This window comes from Coffea eugenioides, chromosome 2 (assembly GCF_003713205.1).
Source record: "Coffea eugenioides isolate CCC68of chromosome 2, Ceug_1.0, whole genome shotgun sequence".
Classification (NCBI taxonomy): Eukaryota; Viridiplantae; Streptophyta; class Magnoliopsida; order Gentianales; family Rubiaceae; genus Coffea; species Coffea eugenioides.
Window position 1 is genome coordinate 78,327,610 of NC_040036.1, and position 19,847 is coordinate 78,347,456.

The 19,847-nt window shown below is 36.4% G+C and overlaps 1 protein-coding gene and 2 pseudogenes across 1 annotated transcript; 2 read left to right on the top strand and 1 right to left on the bottom strand.

The window, feature by feature from the left end:
* Positions 1–966: 966 nt before the first annotated feature.
* On the top strand, positions 967–8,830 carry LOC113760862 (U-box domain-containing protein 33). The gene is made up of 9 exons (XM_027303599.1): positions 967–1,710; positions 2,769–2,890; positions 3,085–3,206; positions 4,065–4,169; positions 4,417–4,921; positions 5,139–5,276; positions 5,693–6,223; positions 7,384–8,148; positions 8,413–8,830. The coding sequence occupies exons 1-9, from the start codon at positions 1,386–1,388 to the stop codon at positions 8,593–8,595; spliced, it is 2,796 nt and encodes a 931-aa protein (XP_027159400.1). The 5' UTR covers positions 967–1,385; the 3' UTR covers positions 8,596–8,830.
* A 352-nt stretch (positions 8,831–9,182) lies between these two features.
* On the bottom strand, positions 9,183–10,430 carry LOC113761991 (annotated as a pseudogene).
* Positions 10,431–14,171: 3,741 nt separating this feature from the next.
* LOC113760346 lies at positions 14,172–15,984 on the top strand (annotated as a pseudogene).
* Positions 15,985–19,847: the final 3,863 nt, after the last annotated feature.

Here is a 19,847-nt window from a genome sequence, read left to right on the forward strand (position 1 = left end):
GCCAAACTGAGAAGTCTTGTTCCCATTCAATATCATGCACTAGCTTGACAGCAAATTGAGATAGAGCATGGCTGATTTCATTTCCAGTTCTAGGTATGAACACAAACCTACAGCTTTCAAAATGTGTTCTAAGATCCTGCACATCCTCCAGAATAGTTACAATTCTGACATCATAGTCATTGCAGAATGATAGGTTGTATTTGAATTGATATTTTTCAGAGTTTCTATAAAAATATATACAATAATAATTTAATATTTTAAAGGTAAAATAGTGATCGTAAAATGCGATCACAAGAAACGTAAAATTTTTTCTGCCAAAAACATCAATCCAAAAACTTTTTGATTCATTTCCTTTCTAAGAGAAGAGAACTACAAACCTTGGGTGCTTACCATACATGCTACTGTACTGGTAGTAGTACTCACAAGGTGAAACGGTGATCCAGGACTCTCAAAGCTTTGCCAACATACGCTTGATTATTTCTACATTAAACTCTCCCGGTAAAGAATCAGTTACCATGCAGCTACCCTTGTTGGGAGACTCACCCACCACAGCCAGGTGTGCGATCCGGGTCGACCAACGGATTAGTCAGGGCAAAGCCCTGGATACCGTGGCAGGCAACCAAAAAAAAAAAAGAATCAATTACCATATTAATTGACTATAAAAACAGGTTTTCGCCAATCTGGCTTTGTACTTTCGCTTTCGGTGATTGGCTAGCTACATGCAACTCCCTGAAGTTCTGACTTTCATAAAATATACTACCAAAGTACCTTGGCTTAACTACCAATTTTATTCATTAAACCATTTCTTTGTGGTTTACTTGTTCAACCTCAGCTCTGGTTTCGGTGGGCCTACTCCTGCAATTCCTTGGAACCTTCGTACCTAAGTATAAGACTGTGCAAGCATACCCCAATTGCCAAGTACGAGAAGTTACAAGAGTTAGTAGACCTAAGAATGGTAGTAGAATACAGATGCCGCCCTCCTCAAGAAACTACTCCTAATTAATGCAATTTTCACACAATTTCACTATTACATCGAATCCATTGACCAAGAAGTAACTTTAATAAGTATTATACCGACAATTGTATCAATAAAAAAGACCTGATAAATAGCTTCAGACAAGTAAACCCTTTTAGGAGCATCATTACGTTGTGCAATCTTCCCAAACTTTCCTCAATTTCATCACCTCGAAAAAATCCCAACTTTTCTGTCAATTTTCATACCCTTTTGTTCAAAAAATCAAGGGCTTTTCTTCATTTTTGTCAAGAATACTGAATGCTGGTAGTAATAATCCACATGGGTTCAGAGTTGCAATAAGGTTGCTTGCTTTGCTACAGTAAAGAAGGAACCTAGAAGAAAAAGGACGGGGAATATATTGTTCATGTAAATGGCTTTGCTGACTTCTGTAACAGAAATTCCACAAAGGATAGAGAGAATAAGGTATCCAGCGGTTGATTTAAGAGGGCTGAGTATGAGTTCATCCAGCAGCGAGATTGTTGAAGAGAGGAGCAGTTCAACTTCTTCTTCAACCACAAGCCCAAATTTTGCTCCACCATCTCGAGCTTTGACAGATAGTGATGATGCAGTGTATGTTGCTTTGGGGAAAGAAGTCAAAGAGGCAGAGTTGACATTATCGTGGGCATTGCATAATTGTGGAGGGAGGAAAACTATCATTCTTCATGTTCATCAGCCTGCCCAGAAAATTTCCATGAGTAATGAATTATGATATTATTATTTTCTTTGAATTGATTACAAAAATTGCCTTTGCCGGTATTTGTTTTTCTGGGATTGCTTGATTATGGTTTGAATTTTGGTGGGGTTTTGAGTTAAGTTTTATTTGGTCAAATATAAACTGGAAATTAAAAAGTTTTTTGGTTTGCTTGCTTAATTGTATTAGGAGGAACATGATCATCATTGGTTCATGTTGTTTGTTTGTTTTCTGTTTGAAAACTTGACGAGAGATTGTACTTTAGTCCTTTTTGGATTAGGGAATTGGGACAGCAGTGGAAATCAATTCCTTTTTTTTTCTTGCTTATGTATGTGTGGAAGATGTTCTGAAGCCATTGATCTTGCTTCCCCTGCTGCTGATAAAGAACAGAAATTAACTGAATGTGGTCTAAACCTCTGAATCCTCCTTAAAAATGGGTTTCTAATCCGCTTGACATAAAATTTCTGTGTTCTTCATGAGTAACTGAAGACATGTTTTAGCAGATAGAAATGTGCTTTAATTTTTCTTTTGATGTGTATTCTTTATGATCAAATCAACTCATTTTGGTATTTCATATTTTGCAAGAGTTTACAGTACGTAATGTTTTGGGAAAAAAAAAATATTTACAGAGAGTCTTTGTATTCCTATTTTGTTAGCTGTTCTCTACATTAAGCCTTGTCTGGTTTGCTGCCTTGTCTCTCATCCTTCACCTGATTTATAATGTAATAAGGGAACTATTCCATATCAAGATGACAGTTATTTAACACCCAGAGAGAGAGGGAGGGAGAGAGAGAGTAACTTGGATAGCTTCTTGATTAGCTTATTAACTAACCATTCCTAATTCAAACTTGAAAGAAGAATGTCTTTGCAGTAAGTGATGGTTCAGAAAGAATCACCTATGCATTGCTCGCATTGCTCATGTGGTGCATAATTTAGCACAACTTGGTTAAATGTGTCAGCTGTCAATCGTGAAATCAAGGTTCTTGTTGAGTGATGAACGACATTATCATGTGTCAGATATGTCAATCTAAGTGTATCTAAAATGTCATTCTTGGTTTGTAGTGGGTGCAAATGTTCCCATTAGTAGGCTGGAGGAATATCGAGTTAGAGCACATCATGAAGCCGAGAGGCAAGATATGCAAAAGCTCCTTGACAAGTACATGTTGATTTGCAAGAAAGCAGGGGTATTGTCCTTCACTCTCTTTCTGTAGGTTTTGTTCATTGAACTCTTTTTGTTCTTTGACTGACTATATGTAATTATTAAAATCCTAATTCTGTTTTTCCACTGAGTAGATGGAAAACTAAAATTGTTGTGTTACTATAGCACCAACAGCCAATTAGGACGCTCAGTACTCTGTTTTCTTTTTTTTTAATAAAGGTGCAAGTGGATAACCTATACATTGAGATGGACTCCATTGAAAAGGGCATTGTAGAGCTAATTTTACTGCATTGTATCAAGAAGCTTGTAATGGGAGGTGCAGCTAAAGGACATTATTCAAGGTAAAAACCTTATATTTATCTTATATTCTTTTGGTGACATTTTAAACTCATCTTAGCCACCGGGCCTCCATTTCTTCCTTAGAAGTTTTATGAAACAGTAAAGTAAATCCTAGTTGGCATAGAATTACCAAGAACACTTTAGTCTCAGGAGAGTTGAAGAAGACTACCCCTATAAGCTCAGCTGGCTGGGACCTTATTTGGGTACCATAAGGCTTCTGGTTCGACAATCAAGCCCTCCCCTTCCCCTTTCCTCTTGTAAGGATAAGGTTTACAGTCTCTGTTGAACCAAAGGAAAAGAAGGGCAACTTGAACACTAGAAAATTTATTAATTACAGGTTCACAGAAAAATTCCTTTGCTTCCTGAAAGTCAAACCTCTTTGCCTTTTCCATCAATTAACTGATCAGCTGCAGTCTTTTCACTTTTCTTTATATTTCTCCTCTTTTGGGGTGCTGGGTGGAAGGAGGCTGTTAGGAAAATAAATTATGAAACAGAAATGCTACATAAAGAAATTACATGGTGTGCAAAGGAATATTTGTGATGCCCTTGTGGAGCTTCTCCACCATTTTGGAGCACCCATTGCTTATTCTCGACTGGGTGAGTTGACTCAATTCTTTAGTGCGGTATATCTTTTTTAGTGTGCATGTTGAAAAATTCAACAAATATGCTTTCAAATGATTCATTGGTGTGATTACAATCTCATTTCTGCTTGCAGTTATCATAGAAATAAATGAATACACTAGCTACATCTTTTGTTAACAAGATTACAGTTGATATGTGCTATCATATTATATAAGCATTATGTTACTTGTAATGATGATGTGAATACATCTGTTTCTAATGTTAAGCAATTGATTCAGGAAGATGATGGAGCCTAGGTCTAAGAAAGCCATCTATGTGCGGCAACAAGCACCTAGTTTCTGTCAAATTCGGTTTATATGCAAAGGGCACCTGATTCATACAAGGTATTTCTTCTGATAGTCTTCCTCATGTCTTCTAGTGAGCTTTCATCCAGAGAAGTAAATAAGGGTGTATAACATGACTAATAGATGGACCATCTGCTTGTGATCATTTCTTAAAAAACAGATATAGCCTGGAAGTTTTGAGAATTCTTAACTTAATTTGCTGAAATTTTACCTGGCAGCAAGTTTCGGAATAACTATCTCTTTGGTTTTGCTTGATGATTAGTAGTTCAAGTTCTGATCTATGCAGGGAAGGTACACCAAGTGGGGTCAACATGGAGGGTATGTCTCCATTACTTCAGCCTTGTCCAAGTGGAGACAACTTGGAGGTTATGTCTCAATCATTTCAGGCTAGTCTGAGTGATGAAACTGGACAATCTCATTCCTTAAGATCCAGATCTGTTCCCCAGGGGGAGAATGGCCAATTACTCTCATCATTGTCAGTTCCTGACCATCGTAGGGTAGTGTCTGACAATCATGCCCTGAAATTCACAGGAGTTTCTCCCCGTGACGGCCTTGGAGGTGTATCACCTCATAGTAGGTCAAGTGTCCAACAGAGCTCTGATGGTTGGGACGGGAGACCACAGAGAAGTCATTCACTGGCTTCACGTTTTTCTTCTTCTTCATCAAGTGAAATAATTGAAGATTTAGCCTCACTCTCCATTCCTCGGATGGTGGGGAGTGGAAATGAGTTGGATGCCCCACTTCATTCTGATGAGGATTACTGCAGTTTGTCTCCTTCTCCCCTAGTCACAGTAAGTAAAAAGAAGATCATTCTGTCATGGTCGTTGATAACATGTATGGAGTTATCACTATCTAATATTTGCATGTGATGAGAAAGTGCTAAAAGTTATACAAGTGTATATCTAATTGTTGGGACATCCATACTGTTTTATTCCTTGTGACATGAGTTTTTCTTTCTGATATTCGTGAACTTAAGTTATCCATTTGAGTCGTTCTGTCCTTTTCCAGGAAGGGAATATGCATGATGAACTCTACAACAGACTCCAACAATCTATGGAGGATGCGGACATTTCTAGGCGAGAAGCATATGAAGAATCAATGAAGCATAGGAAAGCTGTAAAAGAGGCTATTGAGGCTGCCAGATGGGTAAGCTTCTATTTGCAATCATCTTTTGCAACGGTAACAGTTAATTTTGTATGTTGTCATTCAAATGACGTTAAGTCCTCTTACTTGGACACTTATAATTTTGGTGAACAATGCTAGCTGGTGAAATTGTTTCTCTCATTCTAACCTTTATGCAAATTTTATAAGGTATCTCATTGTTACTTGGACGGATTTTAATTCAGCAGAGATTAGATAAGTGATTACAACCTGTTCCTTTTTTTTTTTCCTATTTTGGGGGCAAAATTTTGGTATTTGAATTTCTATTTGAAGTAAAAAAATATATTAAAGAGAACATTATACTCTGAGAATCAGTTTTGTATAGAGCTCAGATTAAAAAATTCTATTAACAATCATGACTCCTAAAGTGAAGCAGTCTTCAATTTTAATTCTTTTAACAGGCTAGAGCATCAGAAGCTAGGTACTCAGAGGAATTCAGACTGAGAAAAGAAGTTGAGGAAGCGCTAGTAAAGCACAAGGAAGAAATTGAAAACATGCAATATCAACTAGATGAAATCAAGAATAAGCTCCAAGTTGCTATGGAACAGAAATCCTCTCTGGAGTCCCAAATTGCAACTTCTGATAAGACAGTAGAGGATTTGAAACAGAAAATGTTCGCTGCCATTGACCTATTGCAAAAATTCAAGATTGAAAAAGATAATTTACAGGTTGAGCGTGACAACGCAGTCAGGGAAGCTGAGGAGCTGAAAATAAAGCAAGCTGAGGAGGCCTCAAGCGCATCCATATCTTGTTTCTTTTCTGAATATTCCATCTGCGAAATTAACGAAGCAACTCACAATTTTGATCAGGAATTGAAGATAGGTGAAGGGGGTTATGGAAGTGTCTATAAGGGTCATCTTCATCACACTCAAGTAGCTATAAAAGTTCTGCACCAGCATAGCTCACAGGGTCCCTTGGAGTTTCAACAGGAGGTTTGTAACTTAAACTCCTTTCTTTTTTGAAATCAGAGATAACTCACATTCTTTTCTGAAATCAGAGATAACTCACATTCTTTTTTGGTAATGAAGATTGGTTTTACTCTCGTAGGTAGAGTTGTAAGACAACCATCTCTAGTTATACTCGTAATATTTTAAATTGAACTTCATCCTTTGGTTTCTACGAAAGGATTGGCTTAGTCTTGAGAACATTTATTAGGACCGCGGAAACTGTCTGTCTTTCTTTGAATTTTTAAAAGAGGAAGCATGTTGCCTACTGGCCAGTAGTCCTATACATTTCTTAGTCTTGATTGCCCTCAACCTGGGACTGTCTGGTTTTCTGAAAGATTGAACATTCAATTGAAATCTGGTGACAATTAAGATTTTCTTCGTGCAAGTGGCGTTTTTAGGAAGCAGAGCATTGAAACAGGCCTAGGCTATAAAGGCTGTTTTTATTATCTATACAACAAATAAAGTGGGAGCCTTGGGTTCAGTGTAAACAATTTTTTGTCACCTTTTTAACTTCATTTTTACCCTCACAAAAACTAATTGTTACCCTAACCACAACCAATTTTCATTCTAACTACCAAAGCACATGTTCCCATAAGCACTTTATTATGGCTAATTATTGTTGAATTCCAGCCCTGCTTCTTTTCCTTTTCATTGTTCTATGTGATACCATTTTATGTGGTTCCTTAACTTGATTGGCAGCCCAGAAACATCATAAGCAACCCCATTCCATTAGCTTTGATGTGTGCTGGATCCAATCATAGTACTTTCTACTACATGAACCCTTTGTTTATGGTCTTGTAGAGGTGAAGTCTGTGCCGCTCAAGTAAGTGAGCTCTTTGTTTATTTTCATGTAATGGCTAAATGCATTGTATAGACACTTCTGTGAGTTGATCTCATTTTAGGCAATCAAGTGCATAGGGAGTCTACTGTAGTGTTATTGCAGGGATGATGGTGAACCTTTAATGCACATAAACTGGATGTATTGAACATGGAGCTGCAGACGATCTTTTTACTCTTCTTTTAGTCATCCTTCTTAATCAAATGTATTGGACAACATGATTGGTTGAAGTATTCTGTTCAGTGGAATCTAGAAAGAGCTAATTCCCCCCTTTTTTTTTTTTTTTTTTTTTTCTAAATCTTGTTAGGTAGGCATTTTGAGTACATTGAGGCATCCGAACATTGTCACGCTTATAGGAGCTTGCCCAGAAACTTGTTCCCTCATCTATGAGTATCTTCCCAATGGAAGCCTTGAAGATAGACTCACCTGCAAGGATAATACACCCCCGCTATCATGGCAAACTCGAATTCGTATTGCTTCAGAGCTCTGTTCTGCTCTCATCTTCTTGCATTCTTGTAGCCCTAGAGGCATTATCCATGGTGATATAAAACCGGCAAATATTTTGCTTGACAACAATTTTGTTAGCAAGCTCTGTGACTTTGGAATGTGTCGTGTTCTTGGGGAAGATAAATTTTCAGACAACAACACTTCACTGTGCTGCAGAACGGACCACCCAAAAGGCACTCTTGCATACATAGACCCTGAATATCTTGCGACTGGAGAGCTAACTACAAAGTCAGATGTCTATTCATTTGGAATCATTTTATTGAGGCTGTTAACTGGGAAGTCTGCACTGGGGATATATAAGGAAGTTGAGTATGCGTTAAATAAAGGAAACTTGAAAGATATCTTGGACTCAACTGCCGGGGACTGGCCATTTGTGCAAGCGCAACAGTTGGTTCACTTAGCAATGAGGAGTTGTGAGATGAGTCGAAAGACCCGTCCTGAACTTGCTTCAGAGATCTGGAGGGTGCTCGAACCAATGAGAACATCTTGTGGGGCATGTTGTTCTAGGTTGATATTCGAGGAGCAGTCTCAGATGCCATCTTACTTCATTTGTCCCATCTTTCAGGTATGTATAGCTTGTTTTGATCTTTGAAATTCCCTAACCATGCGCTCCAATTTTTGTCTTTTCCTTCTTGATATAACAATAGAACCCATGTACTGCATCTTGTCTAGCCATCACTAATCTGTACATGTCAGATTGAGAGAGTTAGCTTGCTAAACTATACTCTATTTTCTATCCATCTGTTTATAGTTTCTAGGAACTTTTCATTAGTTGTTGGTCGTTTTAATGGGTGAGATATTATTTTCTTGGCTTGGCTCACACTTGTAGGAGGTTATGCAAGATCCTGTAGTTGCAGCTGATGGGTATACATATGAAGCAGAGGCTTTAAAAGGATGGTTGGACAGCGATCATGACACTTCACCCATGACAAACCTCAAACTGGCGCATCGCAATCTTGTGCAGAACCATGCTCTTCGATCTGCCATTCAGGAGTGGTTACAGAAACGGTAAACCTTAAAATAGTGCAACAACAAATTGTTCTTGCATTTTGTCATACTTCCTTTTTTCTAAATTAATATACGTTGCTTTTGAATTTTCTATAACCATGTATAGTGTAGAGAAATATGTAGGCAGCATATGTACTTAGCTAGTAGCTACATTATAAAATATTCGGCGGAAGCAGTGCCGAGGAGCCGGAGTTGTTTATTTTGTGAATAAAAAAAAAATCGTTGTAATTGGATCTTAATTTCTCTTTTAGAAACTAATTTTATTGATCTCAGTTTGGATTAAAATTTACGCACCCCAAAATTTTCAAACCTTTTCTTTTAGGGATAATTTCAGATACCTCCCCTGAGGTTTCTAACAGTCTCACTCCCCTCCCCTATAGTTTCAAAAATACCACTAACTTCCCCTAAAACTAAATAGGCAGTCTCAAAGTAGACCCAATTAAAAAATACAAACAATAAAAAAATGGGAAACTGGAGAGAGGAACAACTATATACCACAAATGCCCTTATTATCTTGCATTAATGAGCTAATCTCATATGAGCTAATCCTATGAAGAATCATATGTCCGGGACCAACCGACCATCGGACTAATTAAATTCCACTGCTTTGTGTCAGATTATTGGCACACACAGACAAAGGATAATGAAGCTGATATATAAGAATGATAAGAGCGTACACTTCATCTAATTGACTCCAGCGTTCAAGAATGCGAATAAATCCATGATGCAGCAGAAAATGGTTTAAGCCTCATGGCTTCCACACAATGGTTGTTTCTGCAATCATGGAAGTCACAACATAAGGATCCATGTTTGAAGCAGGCCTCCTGTCCTCGAAATAACCTTTGCCAGCCTTCTCTGTGTCCCTGCCAACCCTTACAGAGGCTCCGCGATTTGCTACACCCCATGAGAAAAAGTGTTATTGTCTGCTGTTTCATGCTTCCCAGTAAGACGTCGTTCATTAATTGCCTTCTCCATAAGCAGCAATATGATCCTTGTGCCTCAATTTAAGCTTTTCAATAGCCTTCTTTATAACATCGAATCCTCTCTCACTTCTCATCGACCTGGTACTGTAATTATTATGAGTACCAGCACTATTCCAGTCACCCTGAATGGGTTTTGGATCAAAAGAGAGGACCACTCCAACAATTTCAGTTATCCTCTCTAGAATGTAGCGAGCCATCCAAAGCTCATCGCCAGCAGAGATGCCGACGGCAGGACCAACTTGGAACTCCCACTGCCCTGGCATAACTTCTCCATTGATGCCACTTATGTTAATGTCGGCATAGAGACAGGCTTTATAATGTGAGTTAACAATGTCACGACCAAAAGCCTTGTCAATAGTATGGTCCCTGTGGTCCAGGATATCCTCCGACCGGCCATCCAATAGGCCAATTAACTTCCTTCGGCAGCAAGGTATATTCTTGCTCAATTCCATACCAAGGTTCCTCTGCAACTACTTCAGGACTGCTAAATATCTTTGCAGCATTGTACCTCTTGTTTGTTGGAATAGGTTCCCCAGCAGGAGTGTAAGCATCACACATAACAAGAATGTTGTTGCCCCTTCTGAATGGATCCTTGAATATTGCCTGGGGATATAAGATCACTTCACTATCTTCACCAGGGGCTTGACCAGTGCTTGAACCATCGTAGTTCCACTTGGGAACCTGAGCAGGATCATTAACTGGTCCATCTAAAGTCCTGCCCTTGCTTCTGATGTCCATACCAGATCCACCGATCCAAACATATTCAGCAATTATTTTCTGCGTGGATTCAGAAAGATCCAAGTTAATGAGATCCGAAAGGAGAGACATCTTCACAAAACCCAAATACTCCCACAAGTCAACAAACTAGTGTACTAGTATGAAGAAGGGAATAGACGGTGGGTGTGGTGGCTGCACCATATCAAAGTCTATAATGTGAATATTTGCTGCATCATCAAGGGCTTCAAGAAGGGCCTGATTGGAGGTAAAATCCTTGTATTGGATAAGCGGTGAAACTTCAGAGAGCATTTTATAAGCCCCCATCTTGAAGGTGCCTTTAACAGCATTCATGATGATTATGCTGAACGAAATATTAACAAACTTGTAAGGGTATTTAAGTCTTTTTCACCATGATGATGTAAGAAATGGATATAAAATTCTGACAGGGGAGGTTAGTGGTATTTTTAAAATCACAGGGGAGGAGAGTGAGACTGTCAGAAACCTCAGGGGAGGTATCTGAAATTATCCCTTTCTTTTAGTCTCACAATTATCCTATTTGAAGTATAAAAATTACAAGCGATTAAAAACATTCAGAAATTAGTGAATGAGTTTCAAAAAGTCTGTATCTGAAGATGACAAGATTAATCCAACATTGTAGTACAAGTTTTCTTTTATGTGCCAATAATTAGAACTTCCTGCATCATTGGCCCAAGCAATTATTGGTCTTGGCTTTGCCAATGTTGTAAAACAATAATGTACGTTAAGCAATACAGATCACAACGCCAAGTTTTCCTTCTATAACATGGCATGAAACATCGAATAACTCTTTTTTTTAAAAAAATTATTTTGTAACAAATTCAGATGAATATGGTAAGAGTACGACGGTTCATCCTAACAATAAATCTTATAGATACGTCAAATTGGAATTCAACGATATGGATTGTCCCTCTTCTACTCGATACAGATTCCGCCTTCTTGTCTTTCTAAAGGAAAATGAGAGAAACGAATGGGATAATACTCTGTAATACTTGCCCAACATCATGGATGTAAGGATTATATTGATGGGCGGCGGTAACGACTCCACTTATTGATGCGATGACTGTATTAGTGGCCCCTACAAGCGACTTATGATCCCGATAATGAAAAGCGATCTGTAAAAACTCCTGTAAGCAACCTATATTAATATTAATATGAGGGCCGTGGTAGTTGCTCCTGTAAGCGACCTACGGTCTCAAAAAATATGTTCTAAGTGGTGGTGATTGGAGTCGAATCTATCCAAACTTTTATTTAAAAAAAAAAAACTCTATGATACTTCACTATTCTATATCCTTGCTCTTTTGAATCTGGGGAAAGGTAAGGTTCCTCTGGAAAAGGAACGTTCATGATCTAGGAAAAAAAATGTTTTCATGATCTAGAAATAATTGTTGAGATTAAACACCGAGGAAGGATTTGATTATCGAACATAGCATTATTAGTCCTTTACGCACTTCCAAAAATAGGAATGTTACTAACACGATGTTTTGGGATGTTTTAGGCCCACAATCCCGTCTTTGACAGGGCTCAGTCTGCTCTTGATATCAAATTCATGACTCTTCAGTCTTCAAGTTTACTTCCATGGTTAAGCATAAATATTAGTATACTATAGATTCCTTGCTAGCCTGAGACACGCTCAATAATTTCCGCCCATCAAACATTTGTCTATTGAAACTTCCCATACTGTAATTTGACTAGCATGCAATTTATGGTCCTGTAAACGGAATGTTGAAGTGGACCGTCGTCTCCGATTTGGCTGGAACATGCATATACGAGAATCCAGCAGACAAAAAACGCGGGTTTGTTCCAGTCATTTGCGGACGTTTTTACATGTTTTCTCTTTTTTTGGTTAACGCTGAGGAGGGTTTGTGCGTGGAAAAATGGAACTTTTGATGATCGATCACTCAGCACCAGCAGTCCAGCTCAGTTCACCAGTCAATTTCTTGAAACCTCATTATGCATGACCAGTTTCAGTCTCCGCCTTGAGACGTAATTCTTATAACTTTTGGTATAAATGCATACAATTTGAGTGTAAACTTAAATTTAAGTTTCCATGAAACTGATGAGTTTGTACAATACCATCAAATATATACTGGATGGAAAAAATGGCGATCCAGTGCTGCCAGGTGGAAATCTGAAATCATCAAATACTACTTTAAAGTTAGAGCTGTACACAGAACAATTATGTTACTATGATAGTTCTTCCAAAGATGCAATGTCATCAGTTGAAGTGAGGCCTAAATTCTGATTACGTGATAACAGTACTAGTGCTTTTAAATGTTTCATCCTGCAAAATGATTGAATAGATAAATCCAATTTAGATTTCTGGACTTAGAACTGCAATTTTTCAGTAACATGAGTTAGCCCAAGTGGTTAAATTAGAACAGTTATTTTCCTTATTTTGTATTATATATATATATAATATTATATATAAAAAATATAAAAGGTGTTTTGACTTTTCTAATATGACAATTATTTTGGGACATTCTAAAATGAAAAGTATGACACTTTCAATGGGACGGAGGGAGTAATAATTTACTGTTTTCCCAGATTGATGTAAGCTTTTTGGGATGTGATGGAAATTAAAGAGAATTTAAAGTCGTATAAAAAGATTTTCGCTCATGATTTGCTTGTTAATCATTCTTCAATTAGAAATGGTCAAAGCCGCAGGCGCTTAGCTAGTTAAGATGAAACTTCACTTGTGGGGTTTGTGTTGTCAGAAATTGACATGAAGTTTTCCTTCCATTAAGATATATGGTTGATGTAAATGGTTGTTTTCACTCCCTATACGAAGAAACTATAGCTTATGTAATCCCAACTAGGAAGGTTTATGACTCCTGGACTAGCTAGTTGGGAGCTAAGCAAGATAAAAATGAATGTCGGTGACCAAGAAAATGAGGATGATACACAACTTGTAACGGGAGAAAGTGCCAGGGATGTAATTAAGCCTAATTCGCGATACTAGAGTTCGACTCGACATGCAAGAAGGATGCTCGAACTCGAGTTCGATGATTGCTCAAAGAACTTGAGCTTGATTTGCATTAACTTGAGTCAATGCGAGTCTTATCGACCTCGAATAAGAAAATTTTATTTTCTTGACAATTTTTGAACGAAAAGATATTATTGCCCTTTAAAAATTTTATACGATTTAAAATTTTCGTAAATTCAACTACTTTTTTAGGCATAAGGATAATTTCAAAATAATAATATATTAAAGAATTAAAATTTAAAAACTCGATAAGACTCGACGAACTTTCAAACATTGCATCTGGATACTCGAGCTCGACTTGCTTAACTTATCGAGCTACTGAAACGCAGTCAATCCGAGTCCGAGTTAAGTTTTTGATTGATCTATTCGTAAACAGATCGGTTCGATTACAGCCCTTGAAAAAATAATCTCAGAATTATATTACAAATGCACAAGAGAATGCTACTTCAAACCTATATAAAAAAAAAAACTCGTCATCCCAATTTTTATCTCTAATTTTATTAGCAAAACACTTATAATCTAGCAACATAATCATTCACGACACGTTCACACTTAATTACTTTCAAAGACCTGCATTTTGATCAAATCAGATCTTTAGAATTTAATAACCCATGAAAATTAAAAAAAAAAATAATACGAGATTTCTCTTTTAGCATGAGTTAAATACCCAGTCAACTTTGGTTTCAAGCTTATTTTCACAACTTTACTCTTAAACATCGTAATAAACAATGATATCCTTATTACCTGACCATTTTAGATACTCCTTTCTGATCTCCTATAAATAGATCCTCCAAGGTTGCTTTTCTTTCATGCACATCGACTTCTAACGTTAATTGCTTCTCAAATTCATCACAAGCTATGGCCTACCCAAGATTTCCTTCATTGCTTTCATGCTTTCTACTAACATTTATTTCTTTCATCTTACAAACTCATTCCCAAAGTAACAGAATGAACGCCATAGATTCTTGCTGGCGTTCAGACCCTAACTGGGCCGCCAATCGCCAGGCTTTAGCTGATCGTGCAAGAGGCTTTGGCGCCGATGCAACGGGTGGAAAAAATGGTAGAGTTTATACTGTTACCGACTCATCCGACAACCCCTCCAATCCCAAGCCAGGGACTTTACGCTATGGTGCAATCCAGAGGGAACCTCTTTGGATTGTATTCGCCGAGGACATGATAATTTCTTTGAAAACAGTTCTATCTGTGAGTAGTTACTAGACCATAGATGGGAGAGGAGTCAAGGTAGAAATTGCCAATGGACCATGCATGGAGGTCAGAAGTGCTAGCCATGTTATAATACATGGAATCAGCATTCATGATTGTGAAGCCCAGAGGCCGGGCTTGGGTGATGCCATAACCATAACTGGATCTTCTGATGTATGGATTGATCATTGCTTTTTCTCTAGCTGTGTAGATGGCCTCGTAGACATCATTCGTGGTTCCACTGCGATCACCATCTCCAACAATTTCTTCACGAAACAAGATAAAGTAAGCATGTACAAAGCCATCAATAATCCATGTACTAGCGAAAAGTTACATGCATGTGTCTACATATATAATTTAGGAATTTATTTTAACTTAGTTCTATCATCCCAAGAAATTAATCATAAATTAAGCTCTTGCACCATCATTTTTATTTTTTGGATACTAATATGAGTAATAACTTTATGCCCTCATGCACTAGGTCATGTTGCTTGGACACGATGATGATCATGACGAGGACAAGAGCATGAGGATGACTGTTGCATTCAATTACTTTGGCCCGGGTCTAGTCCAAAGGATGCCAAGGTGAGAGTTATTTTGTGGCATTGTATAGGTCAATCGATCAGTACACTTGAAAGGTTTTTGAAACTTTACTAATACGAGCAAGAACTACAGAGTTGGGCACGGCTATGCCCATGTTGCAAACAACAGGTATGAAAGATGGACAAGTTATGCCATTGGTGGGAGTGCGAACCCCACCATACTAAGTGAAGGAAACCAATACACTGCTTCAGACAATCCTCGAGCCAAGGAGGTATAATTTCTCATCCAAATTGTCTTGAAATTGATCTAGACTGTAATTTTCATACTAACCTATATGCTAGCGAGATAGACTTTCTATAGTGACAGAGGGAAAAGTACGTAGCTGCGATTGTGGTCAGATATAACTGTTCCAACCGATTTATTGTCATGATTTAGCCAACAATACAATTTTTTTTTTCAAAAATGCATGATTTAAATCATCGCAAGTAACTTTGACATAACTGATATGTACGGTCTCATGTGAATATAGAATATAGAAGAAAATATAACACGACTGTTACAAATTATACGAGTAATTCATAATAAACTATAACTTGTCCAGAAAACATTACATCATTCTACGTAAAATGCAAAAAAAAAAAAAAAATTTATACGGTCTCGACAGTAAAAGGTATAGAATCCAAGTTTCACTGATACCTTTGAACAGGTTACAATGAGGATTCAAGATGAAGATTGGAAGAATTGGACGAGGAAATCTTCCCGGGATGTATTTAACAATGGAGCTTTTTTCGTTCAGTCGGGATCAGGAAGCTATCTTCCTAATTACTCACCATCCCAATCCTTCACCGTCGCACATGGAGCTGCAGTTCTGACTTTAACCTCTGATGCCGGTCCTCTGGAATGTAACACAAACAAAACATGTTAGATTATGTCGTTTTACAAACAGTAATACGTTTGGACTTGATTAAGAATTTTAGATTGATTAAATATGGGATTATGCATGTGATTAGTGCTGCAACCTAGCTGGTAATTACTAGCCAGCTAGCCCTTTAAAAACTACTAGATTTTACGGTTTCTTTTTTTTTTTGTGTGCTTGCTGGTTGGTTTGGAACCACCTCATTGTAAACCATGTGTCCCTTGAGAAGTACTTTCAATGCTATATGGCCATTAGAGGTTTGATGTTTTGTTTCTTTCTTCCCTTTTCTTTTTTTTTTTTTTAAAAAAAAGTTTTTTGGATACTTGTTCTGCTTTTAAAACTTCAAATTCCTAAGTTTTGTGCACGCACCATTGTTTGCTAGAAAGACGACCAACAAAGAGAGTTTAATCATAACCAAATTTAATTCATTTTAAATGTGATAGGCCAAAAGCAAAATCCTCAAAATTGTGAGGGTTTGTCTATAAATTTTGTCTTTTTAAATTGCTTCTCTTTGTATAAACATAATAGAGTTTCGAGTCAATCCAGTTAACATTCATGACTTCAACAGACTCACCAAAAAAAAAAATTAAAAATGAATAAATTAGTTAAAAAGGTAGAGAATTAAGCTATAGAAAATACCATGCCCACATAATATGTACGAGAGTAAGAAGAAGCATAGTTAAAGGAAATTAAAACAGGGAAAGATAATAAAAACTAAATATGTTTTAAAAAAAATGAAGAAAGAGACATGATTCAATCTAATGGGGATTCAAAATATAAAATAGATTATGGGATAAAATAAAACTAAACCACCAATACAAGGAGCTAGACGCAATTTAGCCAACATTTATAAGTGGGCTTGTTATTAGGGATTTAAATCAGCTTCGAGTACACAGTCAATAGGTGAAAGTACAAAAAGGTAGGTCATGACTCATGTAGGCAAAGGGAGACCATGGAGCTTACTGCCGGTTAATTTGCCCTGCATTCTTATTGACATAATTATTGTTGGTTTCTTCTAATTTCCTTCACGCGTATTTTGGAAGATGTATATTTGACTTTGTATCTTCAAATACTGATATTATTATGATATAATTAGGGTTTGTTAAGCCCTTTTTCTTATCCTTCCTTTCTTTTCTCTTAAAAGAGAAAGATCGATTATTTTTCGATGCTTATCATTTTTTTTTTTTTACTTTTCTCCTTAACAGTACAATTTGTACTTGTGACCTTCTTAATAGTGAATTTTCTTTTACTTTCTTAATAATTCGAAATCTGAACTTTTTCAGTGATAAATAAAACGGGTTATCAATTAAAATATATTTTGTTAGTTTTGTACATATAAGCTACCTTGATGATCAATAACAGTTATGCCTACCAAAAAAGTTAGCCCATCAATTAATGCATCTTCCAAGGTGACAGCACGCACTATAAATTGTAAACCGGATCATCCGCATATTAATTTGGAAAGGACTAGGTCAAATTGGCCATGTTCAGTTCACATGAATTGTTCAGGGACTGTTGCCACACGAATAGTCAAGCGTCAAGGAGAGGTGACAAAAGTCAATGCGTAGTACAATTTCATTACGTATAGCTTAGAATATGATGTGATGGACCAGAGGGGCAGGAACGGTTGAAGGTTAGAATATGCAACCGTTCCTGAAAGGTTACGTGCATCTATGCAAGCGTTTTTTAAAGTTACGTGTATTTTACATACAACGTAATTTTATTTATATATGGTATAATTTATTTTTAATAACGTGTAATTTTAGAATAAAATTTTATGAGTCTCATATATATTGTTAAAAATGAGATACAAGATGAAATTTGGATCGTATAATTTTTTTTAGTCAAATTTTGGCCGTAAACTGCTCAGGAGCGGTCCGCCTGATGACCGTCCCTGCTCTAAATCAATGATGAGATCAAGTCCATATCCATTTTGCTCATGACCAATGAGACTGAAGGTGCAGAGAAATTGAATGACGTCGAGGGCAGAAGATCACAACTAGGTTTCTGAATCTGATTACAAAAGCCAAGATCATTAGTAATTTATGGCGCCGTCTTATCTGTACGGCCTATACGGCCCGTAATAAATCGTTATGCTCCGACAGTCGACGGTGCCACGACTTTTCTGTCACGCGCCATTTCACTTTCTCTTTATCCAATGTGGTTGGTACCTTTTTATTCCCTAAGTATTCTTTTTTTCATATTAATTGATTTTCTGCTCTCTCTCTCTCTCTCTCTCTCGGCAATATTGAGCTTTTGAGTTTTGAGTATAGAAGTATCCAACTTGAAGACATATTATGCAAAATACTATTTATTTAATCAAAACTTGGATAAAAGCTTTATTTAATCATCTGTACATATTATGTGAAAATATATGCAAATACTATTTATTCACTTTTTTGCATGTTATTTTTTCATTGTATGGCCAACATGTATCTCATATATCTATATATAAGGCTTTATTGTATGTCCTAAATGACATGATAGCAATCCCAATATAATATACTCATATTATCACCCACCCATGAATTATATATAATTTTATGTTAAAAAATTAAACTTTTGGAGAAGATAAAATTAGGGATGACCGCCTTTGTACATGCTCCTTAGTCACAAAATATAAAAACTTTTTATATCATACTAGCAAAACCCAAAGAAATCTTCTATTTAATTATAATTAATTCCATACAATTTGGTTAACGATGCTCAATAAACACTCGTTAAGAGAAGTTTCAAGTATTAGGCCTTGTTTGGAAAGGGATTTTCTACCAAAAATTTTCTATATTTTCCGTAAATACATTTTTCAATCACTTTTTTACCTCATATATATCAAATCGTTATAGTACACATTTTATAAAAAATTTTAGAAAATTGCAATTTAAACACAACCTTAGTTTTTAAAAAATACGACTAATTTCAAAATGTGCTTAAATATAAGGAGTGCGATGATTGTGATTGCATATATTCATATGATAAGTTAAATATAATTTAGGTGTGCTAATGAGTGTCTATTAAGACTCGTTAAAAAAATCGAAAAACTTTATAGCGTAAAATATTATCATGTCTCATTTAGCACATTTCAAAGATGTCATAGTGTATATCATTCTCAAATAGGATACAAGATAAGTTGAGATTTTGGATAATATATAAATGAAATATTAGTTAGCAACAAATTGGTTTAACCCAAATCATCAAAAATTCTATCGACCCAAATATCAAATCCAAATTTAAGGATAGTATGTACTTTATATACGTTTCAGAAAAAGCCAAAAACGAGTTTGCCATTAATCACTTTGGTAGATTTATTCATTAAATGAAGTAAAAATTTTGCAACTATTTATATATCAAACTTGATTTGGAGTAGCTTTTGAAGTTCAAATATCTACTTGAATCTGTTTGATAATTCATAAAAAAAAATAACTTTCGTACATTCAATGTAACGACAAAAGCTATTTACGCTTAACTTTTATTAGACATGAGTATCACCAAGTTTCAAAATTTTCATTTAACAAATAATGTATCAAACTAATATTGGTTTGCTTATTAAAATGTACTTGGAACAGTTCTATATTTGCTAGCGTGAAAATGTGATGAGAATAATAAGAAACTTGTGAGAAAGAAAGAGGAATTTCATTATAATATCATTTAATGATCTTGGACAGGAACACCACTAAATTAAACAGTGAAACATGGATAGTGTTCATTGGTGTAACTAATTATCTTCTAATTTTAGACTTTAACACGTCAAAAAACAAAAAAGACTTTAGCACGTCACCACCAGGGTCGAGCGTGTGATTCACGCTCCATTCCAAGCGTTGTTTCAGTGTCATTCTGCGACAGTCCAAGAACTTTGATCAACGGTTATAAGAGGG

Coding starts and splice junctions, on each gene's coding strand:
- LOC113760862 (XM_027303599.1), top strand. CDS start 1,386: ATGGCTTTGCTGACTTCTGTAACAGAAATTCCACAAAGGATAGAGAGA. Junction 2,891..3,084: donor TGATTTGCAAGAAAGCAGGG/GTATTGTCCTTC, acceptor TTTTTAATAAAG/GTGCAAGTGGATAACCTATA. Junction 8,149..8,412: donor TCATTTGTCCCATCTTTCAG/GTATGTATAGCT, acceptor TCACACTTGTAG/GAGGTTATGCAAGATCCTGT.